This window comes from Anser cygnoides, chromosome 4 (assembly GCF_040182565.1).
Source record: "Anser cygnoides isolate HZ-2024a breed goose chromosome 4, Taihu_goose_T2T_genome, whole genome shotgun sequence".
Lineage (NCBI taxonomy): Eukaryota > Metazoa > Chordata > Aves > Anseriformes > Anatidae > Anser > Anser cygnoides.
The window spans coordinates 15996449-16014947 of record NC_089876.1 but is presented as its reverse complement, the minus strand read 5'-3'; the positions used below and the strand labels follow the sequence as shown (position 1 = coordinate 16014947).

Here is an 18499-nt window from a genome sequence, read left to right as displayed (position 1 = left end):
AGAGGCTTTAGCCTTGTTTCAAGCCTTGCGACAGACAGCTCCTGGATAAGCAGTAAGTGAAACTCCGCTCTTCAGCACGTAGGTGTTCCTCGGAGATGAATTTGAAGCTTTTCACCCCTGGACACACTCTTCCTTTTTATTTCTTTTTAGAGGAATAACAAATGTGAGACCATCGTGAACCTAGCAAAGGCATCACTCGAATTTTGAGAGCCTGGGGGAGCTGAGCCATTTCACGGAGAGGAATTGTAGCTCCCAAACGTCACAGCTCTGGTAGCAGTGCAAATTCTGCTTCAGCAGCAAAGAATGTTGTAGAAGAGTTTGTCCCTCTTTAAAATTGGTGAGAAAATGTATACTTAAAATCTGTAAGCTTCCAGTTATAAAAACTACTACCTTGCTCCTCCATCACAGAGGAACTTCAATTTTAAAAAAGAAACTTGGCTTCTCAATCAAAATCAAAAGACAACATATTCAATCCACTGTCTTTTAGATGTTGCAAAGTGGCTGCAGAAAATACATAGTGAGGTGGTTATATTATATACTATCTTCTGCTGGAAATTCAAGTGGAATGATTTTTCAAGTGTATGTGGGATGCTGTGTCAGTAAGTACAAACTAGTATCATTTGATGTACACCAGAATTCAGATTTGGCTGACAGCTACACAGTATATCTCCCCTGGTTGGGTGTGATGTAAAGCACATTCTCATCCCAGGGCAGGTTTCTGTTTTGTAGTCTTTCTGGGATTTTTTTTTATAGCCTTTTGTAGTCTTTCTGGGAATTTTCAAGGATTTCACATAGGCAGGAAATATTTTTTATGTGATTTCTCTGCTCTTGTTTTGGCAGCTGTTAAGTAGAATTACCATGCACACCTTTTCATAAGGTTTTGCTGGGTTTTGCTCGGTGTATTGAGATACTCTGCAAGCTACTTGAATTATACAATTATAAAACCAGCCTGCAATGTGCATGTTTGGTAATATGAAACAGCTGCTAAAGAAAGCTCAAAATACATCTGATGTGCATTTTTAAATTGCCTGCTTGTACTTCATCAACCCTCAGAAAGCTCATATAGAATACATAAACTAATAAGACTTACTAGAGTGCATTGTGGCTTACTTTTTACAGGATGATTACTTCTTCAGCAGAAATATGATTTGGGAAGTTATTTCTTGTCCTTACTACAAATAGCAGAGGGCAAACACTACAAATTTGCAAGAGCAAATATTTAAGCCCGTACAGAGGCAAATGCTAGGCTGTGCATGGCGCAACGGAAAGTGAAATCTGGTAGCCTTGAGAAACCTTTCCCAAAATGTACTGAAAAATCCTATCATTTGGACATGCAAAATTAGATACAACAAAGCAACGTGAAGTCAGCTTATGGAAATAATCTGCCTGGCGGGTAGATGGCCTTGATCATCCTGGGAGGCCTTTCTGTGATAGGCAGGGTGAAATGCGGAGTTAAATGAGTTGTCCATTTAGTGAGAGGAGCGGGAAAGTGTTTGCAACCCCAGCTCAGTCTATTAGACCTCCAACTCTTCAAATGTCTGTAACTCAATGTTCAGGAGATTAAAGATCAGAAAGACTGCCATAACGTGAGTCAGGTTCAGATTTATGGATAAAGTATCAGAGTAATAATCAGTGGCTACCAGATTTCTCAAAAGACATTTTTCACCTCAGCGGGAGTGTAGGATTTGTAGGCTTTACACGTTGAAGAGAATACTGCTACTTCCTAGCTGGAATCCGTCCTGTTGACAAAGCTCCCTCTTTCCTACCTTTCTACCTCATATCCACTGTAGACCACTGCCTCTTCCAAGCATGGACTCTCCTTTTCTACAGTGGATGCTTGTACCATACGTGATGGCAGCGAGAGCCAACAATATCCAAACACAGGCACCCTTTTAATTAAGTGGCTAGGCAATACCGGTGCCATTGGGTATTAAGACATACCCTGTAACGTGGTTCTTTCTAATACTTAGTTCACAAAAGGAGAGAAAAACATCAAAGTTCTGCTTTGCAAGGTGTCTTTGAGAATGATGCTGCTCTTTCATAACAGTTTTAATTTGTTCATAGGAAAGACTAAAATAATTTCATTAAGGCTGAGAGGCACCAAGCAGATCTGGACCAAGATGTGAAGGGTAGACTTTAAGACTAGCATCACCACTGAATGGTACCACACCTTTAGTATTGCTTGGTACTATGTTGTTCATCACTATTGTGAGGCTGTTCAGAAGAGTAAGAACAAAATTGAAGGCTGATCCTAGACAACTGAGGTGAAGGCTAAAATTTTGTTTGTTAGTAATGAGAATAAACGGCCATTCTGACAGTTCTTATTCTGACAAAGATCTACTGTTGTCTGAATCCGAGGTACCTCTCTCCAGAAGTCTTCCATGTCTGACAAGCTTGATATTGACACTAGTATGTGAGTTTTCATGACTTCCCATATGCTGTACATGCATGCAAAGTGATCAGGACTCACATGCAAAGATATCAGAACACCTGCCTCTGACTTAAAAAAATAAATAAATAAATACAAACTATGAATCAAGGAGCTTACGAAATAACACTTGCTTATTCATTTTTTTCACCAGACAGTGCAAACCAAAGAATGCATGACTTGCTGCAGTCCTTTTTTTGAAAGCAGGTGATGAGTAAGTGCCATGATGAAAGTCTGGTTTCACTCAGACTGTGTGCAATGTCTCTCTTTTCTGTGCCTGCATGGGCTTCCATCCCCAGGCCAAAGGCTGAACCCCGCAGGACGTGCTCAAGTGAACGACGTCCTACCTGGCACCCCAGGCTTCACTGTCACTTGAACTGTGCCAGTCTGGGGACAACGTGTGAACTAATACACACGCAGCCAGAGACTGGAAACCTGAGCAAAGAGCAAACAGCACGACAGCGTGGATGTGCCCTGGCTGTATGCATCAGCACGACTGTGAGCTCAAGCACAGAGGGAGGGAAGTTGTAGCCTGCAGCAGGGCAGATCCAAGAGGTACACCATGGCTCCTGGAGCACGAGGCTGATGCTTGCTGTGCTGTCTGCACCAATACAGCTACATGCTGCCTTTTGCTCAGGCTAAATTTTAAGACCACGGTTTAGCTTTTGGGCGGCAAACCTCAGGTGTCCTCCAACACCATAAATGTTTCCCGTTCCCAAATGCTTAGTGTTGCCATGAAATACCTCTAATATGGAATATCATTTGACATTCTGACGTGCAAAAAGGACAAGGAGCAGAGTTAAAGGTCACCTTCTCTTTTTCTATGTCTTGTTTGCTTCACCAGTGGGAATGCTTTTCCTCGTCTTGGTCTCTCATACTTTAGTCAGCAGGGAGGTTGAATACAGGAAACAATGAATTAATGAGAATATTAGTTAAAAAATCCCATCTCCTCCATAAAATTCTGAAAACACCTTCCTACATAAAAATAAAAAATCTTTTACGTTATAGTGTAGAAAATGGCATTTATGCTTGGAGCAAGTTGTAATCAGGGCTGCAATCTTCTTTCGCTCAGCCCGAATCAGGATTTTTGTGCCAACCCTGAGAAGACTGAGGAGGGAGCTGTGAGGTGGCAAAGAGAAGAAGCTGCACATCTGTTTTGCATGATAACAGCTTGTGGATAGTAGGCTGCCTTCCCAACCATTCAGTGGAAAATGGGGCCTCGGGATGGGGAGGGACAGAAACGCTGTTTCTTTTCAGTGTGCAATTTAACATGAGAGAGGGAGGGAGAAGCTCACCTAGACCAGAAGCCTGGACTAGACAAATTGTTCTTTACCCAGTCTATGCAAAGCCTAATGATCAGATACCCAACATGCCTCTGTAAAGGACTTATAAAACTCAGGCCTCTTATTAATAAGTTTTCAGCTGAGATGCAGTCTGTGTAAGATAAATGTTGTCGCACATAGTTCATCTGAGGAGACTTGCACTAGTTGTAAAGTTAATAATAGAAACTAGAGCGAAGGGGCCTTGTCAGGTTAATCCTGTGATGTGTGTTGTTTATGCTCCCCCTGCAAGATGTTGTAGGTGGTGGTGTCATCCTCCCTGAAAACATAATGAATCGGTGCCTCCCTTTCTTGTACTTTCTTTCGGTACAGATATTCTATACCGATATTAAAAATAACCTTCTCCCAATCTTCTTTACTTATGTCAGGCAGAATTTACTCCGGAGCAGACAGACAAAAGAATGTCACTGCAGCAGCTAAGCTCATAAGGTAGGATTACGTTTTGTGGGAAGCACGGGATACCCATCCCGGTTGAGGGGACCTCTCTTTATCACGGGGTCACACACAGAGATGAACACTGATCTTTTCAGTCCTGACAACTGCCTACTGAGATCCATGACTTTGCTTCTGTGCTAGCTTTCATGAGTGCACTTGGTTTGGCTGATTAATTATTTCTGTAGTGGTTTGCTCTCGCTGACACTCAGTTACTCTCTTAGATGAACGGCTTGTCTACACCGTATACTGCAGCCTCTCTTGCCTCTCGGACTGCGCGGGTCCTAGCTCTCGTGGCCGCATCCTCTCTCAGCCTGCTGGGTATGTGCAGCTCCTGCAACGAGAGATCCTGCGAGCTGCAATCCCGGCCCTCTGTGTCACCAGAGGAGGACAATGCGCTGGAGCTGGAACCCACATCTGCTGTAGCAGTTGGCCGTTTCTCCCCAGTTTTCTGCCGTACAACACCAGAACCAAGTCATGCTCCTTCTGTTCCAGGGCCAAAAAGAGATGTGTCTTCCCCATTTTAATTTCAAGCATTCCTGACGTACCAATTTATCAGAATGCCACATGTCAAAGCTTGCAAGCAAAAATAAAACAGGGAGATGATGTCAAAACAGGGTGGGGGGAGCTCATAAAAGAAGCGACAAGCTCAGGGTACATGCATCATGTAATCCCTGTCATTTCCTATCTTTGTTTAGCTCTGAAACCTGCTGGAGCAACTAGTGGAGATTTCCCTCAAATGAAATGAATGCAATTTTTAGGTTGCTTGACGAGTTGTCATGCAGATCTACCACAGTTTGAGAGGGGGCACAGCAGAGTGTAATGGCAAGACGTGTAGCTGACAAAGCATCGACTCTGAAGGCATCGTAAAATGATATACAGCAGGATAAATCTTCCGTTCGGATGAAGGCGAGTCTCACTGAGATAATATCATAAACTGTCATGAATCAAGGGTCTACAATGAAATGTCAAGCTATTTTCTAAATCTGAGAATGAATGTGGATAAGACCGTCCGTTTCCTTTTTTTATTTTCCCTCGGGAGCAAGAAATTAAGCAAATACATGGCAGGCTATAGCACACAATTGTGCTCTGTTTCCCACCATTTTCAAGGATCCTAATCCTTCTTTCAAGATTTCTGCGGTTGGTGACTAATAGAGCAATGTATTCGTCCTCTGACATTTCCCTGCCTCCTTTCACCCCAGTCCCCTGTTTTCCCAGCGTCTGCAGAGTCCGGACTGCAAACTCACACAGACTGTAATCCTTTAAGCCTCGCATCCCGCAGGAGAATTAAGGACAGGGAGGGATGCAACTGGGGATCTCAGAAAGGGGGAGAAACGGGGGACAGGGAGATGAGCAGGAGGAGGGAGAGGGATACGTGGGTAACTGCGAGGTGCTGCCAGGGCAGCATCAGATAATTGTGAGGGCTGGCAGAAGATGAAGGGCTAAGCCAGAAATGAAGGGAGTCGTGGCATCGGGCAGCAGGAGGGAGGGCAGAGCTGGGCAGAAAGCATGGTGGGAAGGACAGGGAAGGACTTGGAGGTTATAACCCATGGAAAGCCAGGCAAAATGGTGAGTGGGATAGGTAGACTGGTTTCATTTGGGGATGTTGGCAGAATTCACTCCTAGGCAAGCTCTTGGCAAAGGGCATAAATCACTTTTCTCCACAGTGCCAGTGCAGGGAAGGCGTGCTGCTTCTCTCCCCACATTCACGCACACATCTCCCTCTGAATATGCACTCAGGGAACAGCCTTATATTGTGACTAAACACAATATAAACACTATTTTAACCTCAACCTTTCTCTTTTGGGAAGCAGGGAAGGTTGGGATTCTGATTTTAGCTCTCTTCAGGCAATACTCTACGTAGCACAACCCCAACTAATGAAAAAGGTTATTTATCTAATAGACCTTTAATCACGAGCTCTACTTAAAAATCAATTACATGATACAGCTTATAGTTAAGCTCTAAATCTGATGTATCTTCCTGTTTTCTGAGGATTTTCCTCTGAGATAACAGAGATGATTGATATGCAGCCAGATTTTCAAATGCTCAGCACCAGCAAGTACAGGGCAGGTTTTTTCACCCAGCTGTTCCTGTTTTGGATGTGTATAAGCAGGTTTTTAACGGCCTTAGCATCTACTGTGCTGTGGTTTGACAGACTTCCTCACCGATGTCAGCAATTAGGGCTTTGGCCGTCTTGGGAATTTGAGCACGGTTCTGAATTCTGAGATCATTTTAAAGTTTTGGCCACAAAGAATCATCCTAGAAGGCATCCTGATGAATTTTAGTCCCGTTGCACTGAGACACAAAGGACCACAGGAAAAAAAATAATTGTGCAGTCCCTGGAAAACAACTTTTCTTGACGGTTTTTGAACCTGCTAACACTGTGTACATTTTTTACATGTTCCACTTCTCTAATGTGACGGCGTTACAGCGTGCATGCAAATCTTGTAAAAGCAAGTAGTTCGCAGTGCCCCCAGCCAAATGTCAAGTAGGTAAATGTGCAGCCAAGCAAGCCTGGTTCCTGCTGTGATTTGGATGGCAGGGAGCAAAGGCAAGGACCGCACACTGGTGCAGTATTTCCCACTTTACAGTTGTCCACCTCTACCTGACATGCAGTTAGCACGGAAGAAACATCAAGGAAAGGTCAGCAGCTGCTCAGAGCACTTTCAGGCCAGACATGCACTTGCGTTTGCCAGCAACACAATGGGAGGCAGCTGAAGAGGTCACGCTTTGATCTACCATCGCACAGTGATGAGCTCAGATGTGTTAACCAGGTGCTATTCAGAAAACACATTTTCAGTACCTAATACGATATAAATTATCACTTCCAGAGACCTGAGGCAAACTCATTGTCTCAGGCTGGATACCAATATTACAAAGAAACTCAGATTATAAGAAAGCTGGACAGCTTTAGGTTTTTTATATCAACAGCACTAACCATAAAAAAAGTGGGACAGCTACTACAAATGGGTAATACTCATCAGGAAATTGGTGTTGGCTTAGTTGGAATGCCTCCATCAACAGAGTTGGTCTTGACTTAGCTTAGTTTGAAATCTTCTGTGAAGCCAGCATCTTTTTCCTGTAACTCTAGCTGCATGTCCTTGTTTATGCAAACTACAGCCATTTCTCACTTACAAATCCTGTGGTACCTACCATTAACCTGTAGTGAACCATTTACTCATATTAATTAGTAATCCAAAATAAAACCTTAATATCTTTGGCTTTTACTACCATTAACCTGTAGTAAACCTAGTAGTTGTATTAATTAGTAATCCAAAAATAAATCTTAGTGTCCTTGGCTTCAGAAGGTCTTGATATCCTGACCTTTCATTCCATGGTCTTCTCTTCCATATTTCTACATTGTCTTCAAGCCCTGCATACTGTTCCACTCTTGCTGATATTTATTGTCGTAGCTCTATGCCTTCATTCTGCAGTTTAAAATCAGTCAAATGGCAACGAGACTTGGCTTTTCTGTTCTAACACTGTACAAGAGCAAGGAATCAAATCCACCAGCTCATCAGATTAATAGTTTGGGCACACACAGCTTGTTATTGGGAAGGAATATTCTCTCATATTTAGAACAATTTTCATCTAGAGCTTAAAAAAGGAGCTGTACTTCTGGATTTGAAGACAATCTGTCTAATTTAACACACTTGTCCTTTTGTCAAGATATTCCGTGTCTTTCCAAGACTACACCATTTCCACTCTTTGACACACTGCTTGGGGGTGTATATGAGGACTATAGGAAGAGCTAAGCCAAAAGCCTGTTGCTGAGCTTTGTGCTGTTCTGTCCCGTTTGGGGTTGTACCACTAAGTATCCTCCTGCTGAACAAATCCAGGATTTGCCCGGGTCTGAATAGTTGTTTGTTCTGCACGCAGCCAACCTGGCAACTTGTTCTCCGATGGGCAGTGCTGACAAGTGCCCCGAGTTGAACTATAGGTAAAAATCAACAATGCCGAATAGCACTTGTAGGAAAACTGTCCAACGCTTGGCCAAACTTGCATTAGCAGGACAGACTCCTGCCACAGCAGAAGCCTCCTTTTCTTTCTACCTGCCAGCGCATAAAGCCAAATGGGAGAATAACTGCCTTCTCCTTCAGCGTTTTAAGCCTCTCCAAGGAGCCTGTATGATCCTGGACCTCTGGTGCAGCTGCTTGCTTTGCCTCAATTTGTGATGGAGAGCCTAGTAAGAGATGTGGGAATCATTTTCATATCTTATGATATGAAAGGGTTGTTAGGCATTGGAGTAGGCTGCCCAGGGAAGGCGTTCAGTCACCATCCCTGGAGGTCTTTAAAAGACGTTTAGATTTAGAGCTTAGTGATATGGTTTAGTGGAGGACTTGTTAGTGTTAGGTCAGAGGTTGGACTCGGTGATCTTGGAGGTCTCTTCCAACCTAGATGATTCTGTGATTCAATATTGCAATGGGGAGGGCAGTACTGAAACACCCAAGCTGCAAATAAAATCAGAGGACAAATGAGGAAAGTGTGTGTTACTGTAGGAAAAGAGCTTCTTGTCTTACCAATAAATCACTGGGCTGAGAAACAAAGTCACTTAGGAACATGGACACACGGTCCCAAAAGAAACGATAACCTTGTCAAGAAATAAGGGCATCCCCGGGAGGGGTAAACCGAGACGCCCTTACAACAGCTAATGAGGGAAGTAACCTTAAGGGATGGAATTGATAGGAAGAGCAAAACAGCCTGAACTCCAAAAAAAAAAGGAAAAAAGGGGGGATCCTAAGAGAAATCGTTGCAGAGCCCCGGCAGCAGCAACAGGTCTGGGGGCCGGCCTGACCCCCCGGGGGCCCTCGGGGGCGGCATGCCGCAGCCCCCTCGCCTCACCCCGGCTCTCCCCTCGGGGCCAAGCCCCTCACGCTCCTCCTCTTCCTCCCCTCTCCTCCCGCAGCCCGCCGGGGTGGTCCCGCAGCCCCGGCCCGGGGCAGAGCCCGCCCCCACGGTCCGTGGGCGGCACCGCCACCACCGCCGCCACCGCCGCCACCACCTCAGGAAGGCGGAGCCGCGCCGTGCCCCGTTCGCCTCCATCTCCCCGTCCCCGCTCCGCCCGGTGAGTGCCCGGCGAGCGTGAGGAGGGGTCCCCGGGCAGCGCTGCCCCCCCGGGGCAGGTGGGGCGAGGCGGGGTCCCCCGGTGCGGGCGGTGTGCGGGTCGCTGCCCTTCTCTGCTAGGGGACGGAGCGCGGCGGCGAGGGAGAGCCCCCTGCCCCGGGGGGGCGGAGGGGAAGCCGGCTGCGGGGGAGCGGGGGGACCCTGGGGGGGCTGCGCTGAGGGGAGCCGGGGCGGGAGGGGGGCTGCGGGTGGCTTCGTGGCGGGGAGGCTCGGCGGTGAAATGGTGGCTGCGAGCGGGCGGAGGGGCTCGCCCGTCCCCGCCGCTGGCTCTGGGGGTCGGCTTGGGGAGGGGGGGGGGAGCGCTGCGGTGAGGGCCTGGGCCTGCCGGGCGGGGAGCGGGGCAGCCCTTCGGGTTACAGGGGCTGCGCCCCCGCCGTACCCCGCACGGGGAAGCGGCCGGGGGAGCCGCCAGGGCGGGCGGTGCGCCGGCGGAGGGCGAGCGGAGGTGCCCGCGGTGCTGGGCGGCTGGCGGCTCCCAGGGCTGGGCGGCGTGGCGGGGAGGAGGTCACCGCGGTGCTCAGTGATGGGGAGGGCCGGGGGGAAACTTGGGCTCGGCTGGAAGTGGGCATAATCTGGGTCGGCTGTAATTTATGACAGGCTGTGCGAGTGCGGTGCTGCTAGGGCGCGCGGTGAGCCCTCGGTGGTCCTGGGGCGCACAGTGAGCCCTCGGTGGTCCTTAGGGCACGTAGTGAGCCCTCGGTGGTCCTTAGGGCACAGACTGAGCCCTCGGTGGTCCTGGGGCGCACAGTGAGCCCTCGGTGGTCCTTAGGGCACGTAGTGAGCCCTCGGTGGCCCTTAGGGCACGTAGTGAGCCCTCGGTGGTCCTTAGGGCACAGACTGAGCCCTCGGTGGTCCTTAGGGCACACAGTGAGCCCTCATTCACCTCACTTCTGCTGAAGAGCTGCCTCTCCGTGGGATGGCTTCGTGGTGTTTCAACATCTCCTACAAGATGCCGGGAAGCGCTCTCACAAGGGAACGCTTTACGAATACTAGTGTAAAGGCACCACTGGAAATCACGTTGTGTGTTTTTGATGTTGTTCGGTCCATGAAAACACACACGTGTAGGCGGTTGGCTAAAAATCAGAGCTGCAGATCCGGGGAAGATAACTCGCTTGGAATTTATTTTTACTTGCCTCTTTCTGTTGTCTGTAAACAGCTGTGGCTTGTAAAAGTGGCAGGGTGTGGGGTTTGGTTTTCAATTAATTAATTTTGATGTGTATTTATTTCAGATTATGAAGTAGCTAGCTGCTCAAAGCCAATGTGGGTTCTGAATGTCCTTTTTTTCTGACTTCAATGCTTTTTTGTTTTGAGCATCCAGCAGTCATGTCGGATGCCTCCTGAGGTGTAGATTTTGTTTGGTTTTTGTTGGTGCTGCCAGACTCTGTTCTGCAGCCTCTGGTGTTTACTAGGCTTATTTGCTTCCTACTCCTCCTATGGCAACAGGTTGTAATCCTTGGAAGGCTTTGGAGAGGTTTTGTAGCAGAAAACCGTACCATTTTAACTTGACAGCAGCCAGCTTGGCTTGCTGTGTTATGCCTTGTTTGTGTGTTGTTGTTTTTTTTTTTAATACACACCTTGGAGTCAAAGGCCAGCTGTAGCTACCGGCTTTGTGACTGCCTTATTTCAGGTCTTTTGGTGGCTGCTTTCACAGGAACTCTGAAGGGGATTATGGACATGGATTTCCAAATGACTAATGAAATGTAAGAAATACAGCCAGCTCCTTGGGGTGGGCTTCCTGCGGACAGCTCCTGCTTCCACTGTCCCACCCCGGGTCAGTGCCAGGAGGCTCCCACGTTGCGTTTCAGCAATCTAGCCCCTGCTTGACTGAATTTCACTTCGCAGGGTTAATCGTAGTTCGCATCGCTGCACTGCAGCGTCGTATGTGCGTGGATTGCAATGTTAAATAGGAGGAGGCCGGTGCCGTTGGAACAAAGAGCTGGACATCGTGCTGCTTCCCAGTTCTGTTCCTTAGAGTTGATGGAGGCAGTTATTGAACTTCTGCATCTCTTGGTTTGTCTCCTCTTCCCATCTTAAACTTGCACTGGCATTGCAGAAGCTTTATTGGTTTTGCAAAATACTGCTATTTTTTTAATACCAAGCAAGATATATTGGAGATGTGATAATATTGCAGCGTACTTGGCAAAGGAGTGATGGTGTCTCCCACAGGTAGTGCTTTAAAAAAGCGGGAATTAAGTTTAGTGACTTGTGCATGGAGAATGCTTAAGTGACAGCTGCAGAATAAAAAGCAACAGCTCCAGTCTGCTAAAGATGGATGCTAGCAAACCACACAGAAAATAAATGAAAGTTTTCATTGCTATTTATCATAAGTAGTTAACAGGTATATATGTGTATATATACTGTAATCAAAACTAATGAAATGAGCATGAAATGAACGCCTTGTTCATTTCATGCACCTTGACAGTTAGTTAATGGAAACACTTCAAAGGTTCACACAGCTTCTTGTCACTCACTGTTTACTTGAACTTGGGGAGCTGGGCAGGTGTTACTACAGCTCACCGACTGCAGTGATGTCTCACTGTTCTGGAGGAAATGAGACGGCCACATGCTGCAACGAAGATTACCATAAGCTGCTATCCACTTCTCTTCATACATTTCTCGCTTGTGTGTATGTCATGCTTGCAGTTCTCACAAATGCAAACTTCATGGACTGATTATCATTTTCTACGCTGTTTATCTAGCATATTTAACTACTAAGATGCTCCCAGCCAAGGTATGTGTTTGTTTTAGATCTGAAGATGAGGATACCTGCTGGGAGGTTTTTATACCTGACTTATTTTTAGGTACGTTGAATACCTGAATGCTCACAGGTATTCAGAGTTATAGGCTTAATAGTGTTTCTGCAAGTTCCTGGTCATTATTAATGTAACCTTTACGTAGTTTAGAGAAGACTTGGTGTCAGCCTAGAGGAATTGTCCAATAAGACTGTCTTACCAAGTGTATTGTGATTTATTTGCCAATAAAGGCAGAGAGCCTGGTAAGAATCCTGCAGATTCTTTCTTGCAAGGCACCCCCCTGATTTTTGAAAAGTCTTGAACTTTATAAAGGCTTATCTGAAAATTATATAGAATTGGAGATTTCTGTGGTGTCTTTGTGATAGGAAGGTGCTTGTCTGTCTCTGTTCAGCAGGATATTGTTTGTCTCTGCAGTACAGGTAGTGTCCTTGCAATTTCAGTGGTGTCCTTGTTTTAAAACTGCCAGGATTCTGTATCAGCTAATGTATGACTTTACACTTCTGCCAGGCATGGTGATGGTTTTCCTGAATGGGAAGGACATTTTGATAGTGCTTTGTTTGACAATTATTCGTACAATTAGGTCCAGTTTAAATTGTTATTAAAAATATAATAATTGGATTTTAAGGTAAAGGAAGTTGTATGGACTTTTTCTTCTTCCACTATCTCTCTGGTATAACAGAACACACTACAGAAAATGTGCTGTCTTCTAGCTTTGCCTTAAGATGCCAGTTATGGAAGTCGTCTTCCCTTCTAATTTTATCTTTCATATACACACCTAACATTTCCATGCAGTGTCTTCTGTACAGTTTTGCATCATCTTCCTTAACTTTTGGGATCAAGGCTCAGTTACTTTGTGTGAGCTTCAGGCTTACTGGGGTGTCGGAGTGGTTCTTCAGAAATCTCCAGAAAGCTCAACTTGGCTCAGAAAGTGTCCAAACTTCTTAAGCAAAACAAGCTGAGCTTTATCTTATCAAACTTGTACAACCGTCACTGATCTGTCGTTAAGAGAAAAACCTTTTGCACTCAGTTCTGGTCGTTTCTGCTGAAAAAGTCTAATAACAATAAAAGATTAAAGGAAGAAAACTAATATGTTGGAGCTGGTTATTTCTTTCATTATTATTGAACTAAACTTTCTCTTTCTGATAAGAAATCCTCCTGGTTTAATGACTTCTAAGTTTTTACATTTCTGCGTTGAGCTTCATATACATATGGTTGCTAACATTGGCTTTTTGAATAAGGTTTGGTACCGCTGATATTCGTAGGATTACTATTGGTTTCCTTGGTTTTCACTAGCCATAAGGGGGAAAAATAGCTGCGAGTTTTTGTTTTCAGCTAGACTGGGCTTCAGGGAAACCAAACTGTCTCGTGTTCTTCGATCTGGCCTTGCATTCCTGAGGCCCATATCTTTGTTGATGCTGCTCTATCTTGTGCACGCAGGACGGAGTAGAGAACGAACCCTCCAGGTTGTTCGTTCTAGCAAGTCGTTATGGTTTTTGGAAAGGTAGCTTGTGTTGTTACAGAGACTGTCAGGCATGGGAGAGACTAAGTCTCACCTTGCTACCAACTGGTGGAAGTGTTTCTGTCTTCAGACTCTCCTTGACCTGGAAGCACCTCGCAAGTGAAGATGTTGGCGTGAGTTTGGGCTGGCTGAGGCCAGAGGTGTTCGCGTTGCTTTGCCATCATTTTTGCAAGTGAATGATCTGAACATTTCCATCGGGCAGTGCTGCTGGAAATGGCAGCAGAGGCATGCCGAGCAGAGGCAGCTTGTGCTGGGTGCTCCCAGGTTTGAAGCGGGTGTCTTGTCAGGGGCAGGGTGTCCCCAGGTGTCCCCACTAGTGGTGTTCTGGTCCAGATGTTTTGTTGGAAAGCTGAGGGGGTTGTGTTTACTTTTCTTAAGAGGCACTTGATGAAACTGCTGTGGTTTTGTCGATTCACAACATTCTTAAAGATGCATAAGCAGCCAAAGTCACCTTAGTGCCACTTAGCTTTAGCAAGCTATTAATAAAAACTGTTGACTGCTCAAGCTTTTAAGGAGAACCTTGCGATGGTTTGAGTTAAGAGAAAGTAATTGCTGACACTCACTGTTATCTTCTGAGTCGGTGGTGGATTTTATTGCATTTTTTTAAATATTTTTTTTTACCTGTTTTCAGTGATTAAAAGTTATGGTTAAAAGAATGGAGGCTTAAATTGAGATACAGTCTCTGGCTCTAGTTGTGAAACAGGTGTCACAGAGATGCCCTCTTCTAGGTCCTGCATGGGGAGGAAAATGGGAGTCCTACAAACTGGAAAGTTACAGATTAAAGGAACTACGGGATATGGCCAATAATTGCCATCAACTGGAGTAACAGCAGGTGGGGGTTAGTCACATGCTGCGGTTACTGTTGCATGGCATACTGTGTTTAGTCAGAGCTACAATTCATATGTTTGTACCTTTAATTGTGTTTGTTTCCCTTGGAGCTGTCCCAATGCTCTGCTTTGTTTTTGAAAACTCATTGACCTGGAACTCTGCATAATTGTACTTATCCCTCTTTCAAGTACAGTGCGTGCAGTAGACCACTTGATTCACAACCTTCAGTCCTTTCTTTTTTTTCTTTTCTGCTCTACCAAGCTTGGTTTTACAGCTGATGATACGTTCAACTTGTGCAGAAGATTGCAGGTATCTTGCACTTTCCTATTTGCATGCCCACACCTTAACAAGCTGGTTTTTGTCTTTTTTCCAGAGATGGTGCGCTGAGTCATTTCTGTGAGAGGCTTCCATACCACTCCAGAACAAGAAGACATCCGAGAATAAAAGGTGTGAGGACACCAGCATTTTACTGCCTAGAAAGCTAACCCCCGAGTGAATGTACTGAAGATTTCTAGGTTTGGTGGGACACATATCTCTACCTCAAATTTTATGAATACTGCTAGCCATGGCTGTGGAACTCTGTCTGCTGCTGCTGCTGTTGTTTTGTGGAAGTACTGTTTCAGAGGTTCAGCCTATATACAAACCGCCTCCCGGGACTTTGGATTTTGGATTTGTACCTGCCAAGACGTATGATACAGGTGCATACCACGAACCCGGGCCAATAGGAATTTTGTTTAAAATAGTCCATGCTTTCCTGTATTTAGTACAGCCCAATCCTTTTCCTCAAGGTAAGTCGATAAACATTTGTGTTGATTTTATGTTCAGATCTGTTATTGGTACCAAGACCATAATTTGGAAGTACGTGATAGCAAGGGCTTGATTATTAGCATATGGTGTGACCTGGGAATGTGTACAGTTCCTTACAAATAACACTTTTTTCTGCTATGCATAGTTGGAGGCTATTAATGAAAACGAAATGTTAATGAAATTTCACAGTACTTTTCTCTCATATCTCAAAGCTGTCATTGATGCATTTGAGGCTACTTTTCTTACCTGAATTTTTTTACTAATTTATGCTCAGAAGCATGGGGTGTGAGTACAGCATAACTTGTTTTCTGTTTAATATGAAATTCTTAAAAGGCAGGTCTCTGATTTGCATATTACGGCAAACTTTTTTATTTTTTAGTACAGTATTAAGGGATGTAGCCTAGGAAGGATCACAGAAAGTTAGCAACTTGAAATAAACTTCATTTGTTTCCATATTTGCATCAACAGTCAACTTTCATATAAGGGCAGTTCCTTTACACAGGCATGCAATTTCTTGTTCCTTTGTGAGCCGAAGTGAAGACTGGAACTGCATTTATGTTCCCAGCCCCCGTTCCTGTCTTACTAAATTGTCCCTTCTAAAGGGAAAGTTGAGATACCAAAAGAGCATCAAGGTCGCATTGCTGGAAATGTGCTTTTGGGATCTGTGTGTTTGTGGATTTAATAGTCGCAGTAATGTAAATTTTCAGCATGCTTTTTGTTTCATTCAGCTGTTAAAAGAAAATGCTAATGTGTTTGTATAATATTGGCATTTAAAATTATACTGAGGTGAAATTTTAATAACCTAAGGAGGGCTTTGGCTTGTTACTGATTCCTTTTGGTGTTTTAGCCGTAACTGTATAAAAGAAGCTTAAATTACTTTGTTGTATATACAATTATGGTAAGATTTAAAATTACTGAAGGATTTAAAAGCAGCTTTGGTGACAGACCTGTATGATACCTGTCAACTATTATTTGCTTGTATTTTTGCCATTTCTTCGATAGCTGTAGAAGAAGTCAAATGAACTTGAATGAATTGATCATGTTTACACAAATGCCTGGAGTCCCAGACATTAACCTGGAGAGCAAAAGCTTGGTGTCTGCTCCCTGCAAAACCTGCCTTCTGGGCAGGTCTTACACGAGGCGTAGTGAGGCCAGTTGCACGGAGCTGATGGAGCGTCACCTTTTGGAGGAACTGTTTCCAGATGCCTCTGTTTTTGTTTGCCTCTTTCCTTCCATTAAACATACAGACGAACTGTTTGCCTCCCCGTGAGACCCCATACACTAGGGGTGTTGTCTGCATTCAGCTCTCGGAAAAAGGCCTCTGCTGGGTCTGAAGGCCTGCCCGAGTATTTTGCTGTCTTTTGATTATGGAAACATGAAGTCAGTGAGATATTTACCGTGTCTTTGTAGTAATGGGAATTTGATCTATAGCCTTGTATGTCAAATTTAACATTATGTGGCCTAAATATATAAATAATTGAGTATTTGGTTTGCTATCAAGATTACAGTCACATGGGACTGCTTGTGGTAAGTTCTGCATCACTTAAGTAGGTGTTTGTGAAATCCAGCGTTAAAGAGAAGGGAGACATCCAAAAGTAAATCACTTCTGCTTACCTTGTAAGTTTTGAGCATCTCACACATCTCACTCCTGCTAGCGTCCTAGCAGACTCTTTTAACCAAAGCAGTTATTTTTAGAAGTTTGGCTTTCAGTGTTTTCGTTAGGTGAAGTCCTTTTCCCATGCCCCTGCACACCTCACTGCAAAATGCAGATTTGGCGGATCATGTCAGTTTGAGTCATACCATTTAATTGGTTAATCGCTTTAATCTCTTTTGCCATATGCTGTTCTATTTTCACATTCAGTGTATTAATGGTGTAGTTACATATTTGAAACGTTGGATTTTTTAAACTGCCAACTTGAAATAGAGTTAATTCTGATTCAGAGATGAAAATAAACATAATCACAAGTGTGCACAGAAAGCCTTTTCAGTGTTTCTAATTCCAAATGTTGTCATCCCACTTGGTCTGGTGCTTCAGAAGAGTTAGTTCCAGGTTGATGCCCCAGAATATCAAATCTAACCGTAAGATAGAGGAGGAACATTATTCATAGGCAGGACTCACTTCAAAATTTGATCTTAGTAGTCTTATATATTTTTCCCTAGTACTTGGAAGTACTTAGTGTTTGGTTTTCCAATCTACTGTTAGTACACTTAGCTAGGAGGAAAAAGAAAAAAGTGACAGGTTTGTCTAACTGCATGTAGATATTCCTGCCTTTGCAAGTCATTTTTGTGCTCGCAGTAGCACTCTGATGTTACAGTGTAACATCTACACTCCTTCAGTACCAAGTAAGCCTTTAGGAAAAAAGCTAGCATGAGCTTTATAGCTTGTGATTAAAGCAAAATATGAAGTACATGAGAGTCTTTGGGAAAAATTGTTCTTAAGTTGTTCATTTGCCTGCTATTAAGTCTTAAAATTTATTTAAATGTTCTTATTAGTTACTTTAAATAGAGCAATCACTTTCAATTTTTAAAACAAAATAGTTGAGCTTTTTTGTAAGGCTTTTTTTTTATTTAATTAAATCTGAGTAATTATTTGATAAACAGCTTCTAATTAAGTATGTTGCTCATGCCATGAGGTTTGCAGACATACAGCTTAATCTAAGTTCAGATTTAATGGGTAAGTTATTAATAGGATTAAATGTAGTGCCTGAGTAAAGCACACTAACAGAACCTGGGTGAGGAACTGGAGCTCTTTTGGTTTCTTTCAGTTGCTGGATCTTTAAGAACAGTGCTGTGCTCCTTGGGTATGGCCTGAAACTAGTTTAAAAAATGAACAAGGATGTCTGATTGCAATGCTTCAGTGCCTGTGAATGGATTCTGCTTTCAACTCCATCAGTCAAATACTTTGGCTCTCGCTGGATGATGTGTACTGGTGTAAATGGGAGTCACTGACTCTGGAGCATAAGCTGTTCAGAAGGGAAGCAGCCTCCACTATGAGTTGATGATGCACTGGAGTGGAAGGACTGTTTGGTAACTGGGTTGGTATGTGATGCTCATACAGTAGGTCTCTTCAGTCTTGCTGTGTCCTGGTTTCTCTGTTTCTGTTGTCGAGGACAGTGCATCGTTATTCTTTACTGTTAACAGCATTGCTTATAGTAAATAGATAATAGGGAAATTGCAGGTTGCTTGCATCACTCAGCTAGGAGGACATCTACCCAAACAAGTCTTTGTCCTACCTAGAATCTGTTGCAAAGCGAAGCATTAAGTTAT

The 18499-nt window shown here is 44.3% G+C and overlaps 1 protein-coding gene across 17 annotated transcripts in view; it reads left to right on the top strand.

Annotated features, from left to right (window-relative positions):
- Nucleotides 1-9108: 9108 nt before the first annotated feature.
- Nucleotides 9109-18499, top strand: part of PROM1 (prominin 1) — a 62960-nt gene continuing 53569 nt past the window's right edge. For 10 of the 17 annotated variants that reach the window (XM_048046848.2, XM_048046854.2, XM_066995673.1 and 7 more), the window contains exons 1-2: nt 9110-9266; nt 14799-15213. In XM_048046848.2, the coding sequence (XP_047902805.1) occupies nt 14991-15213 (223 nt within the window). In that variant the 5' untranslated portion in view covers nt 9110-9266; nt 14799-14990. Of the gene's footprint in view, nt 9325-11056; nt 13711-14325; nt 14430-14718; nt 15214-18499 lie in introns of those variants that run through there. The other 7 variants (XM_066995671.1, XM_066995670.1, XM_066995675.1 and 4 more) reach the window with 7 other exon arrangements.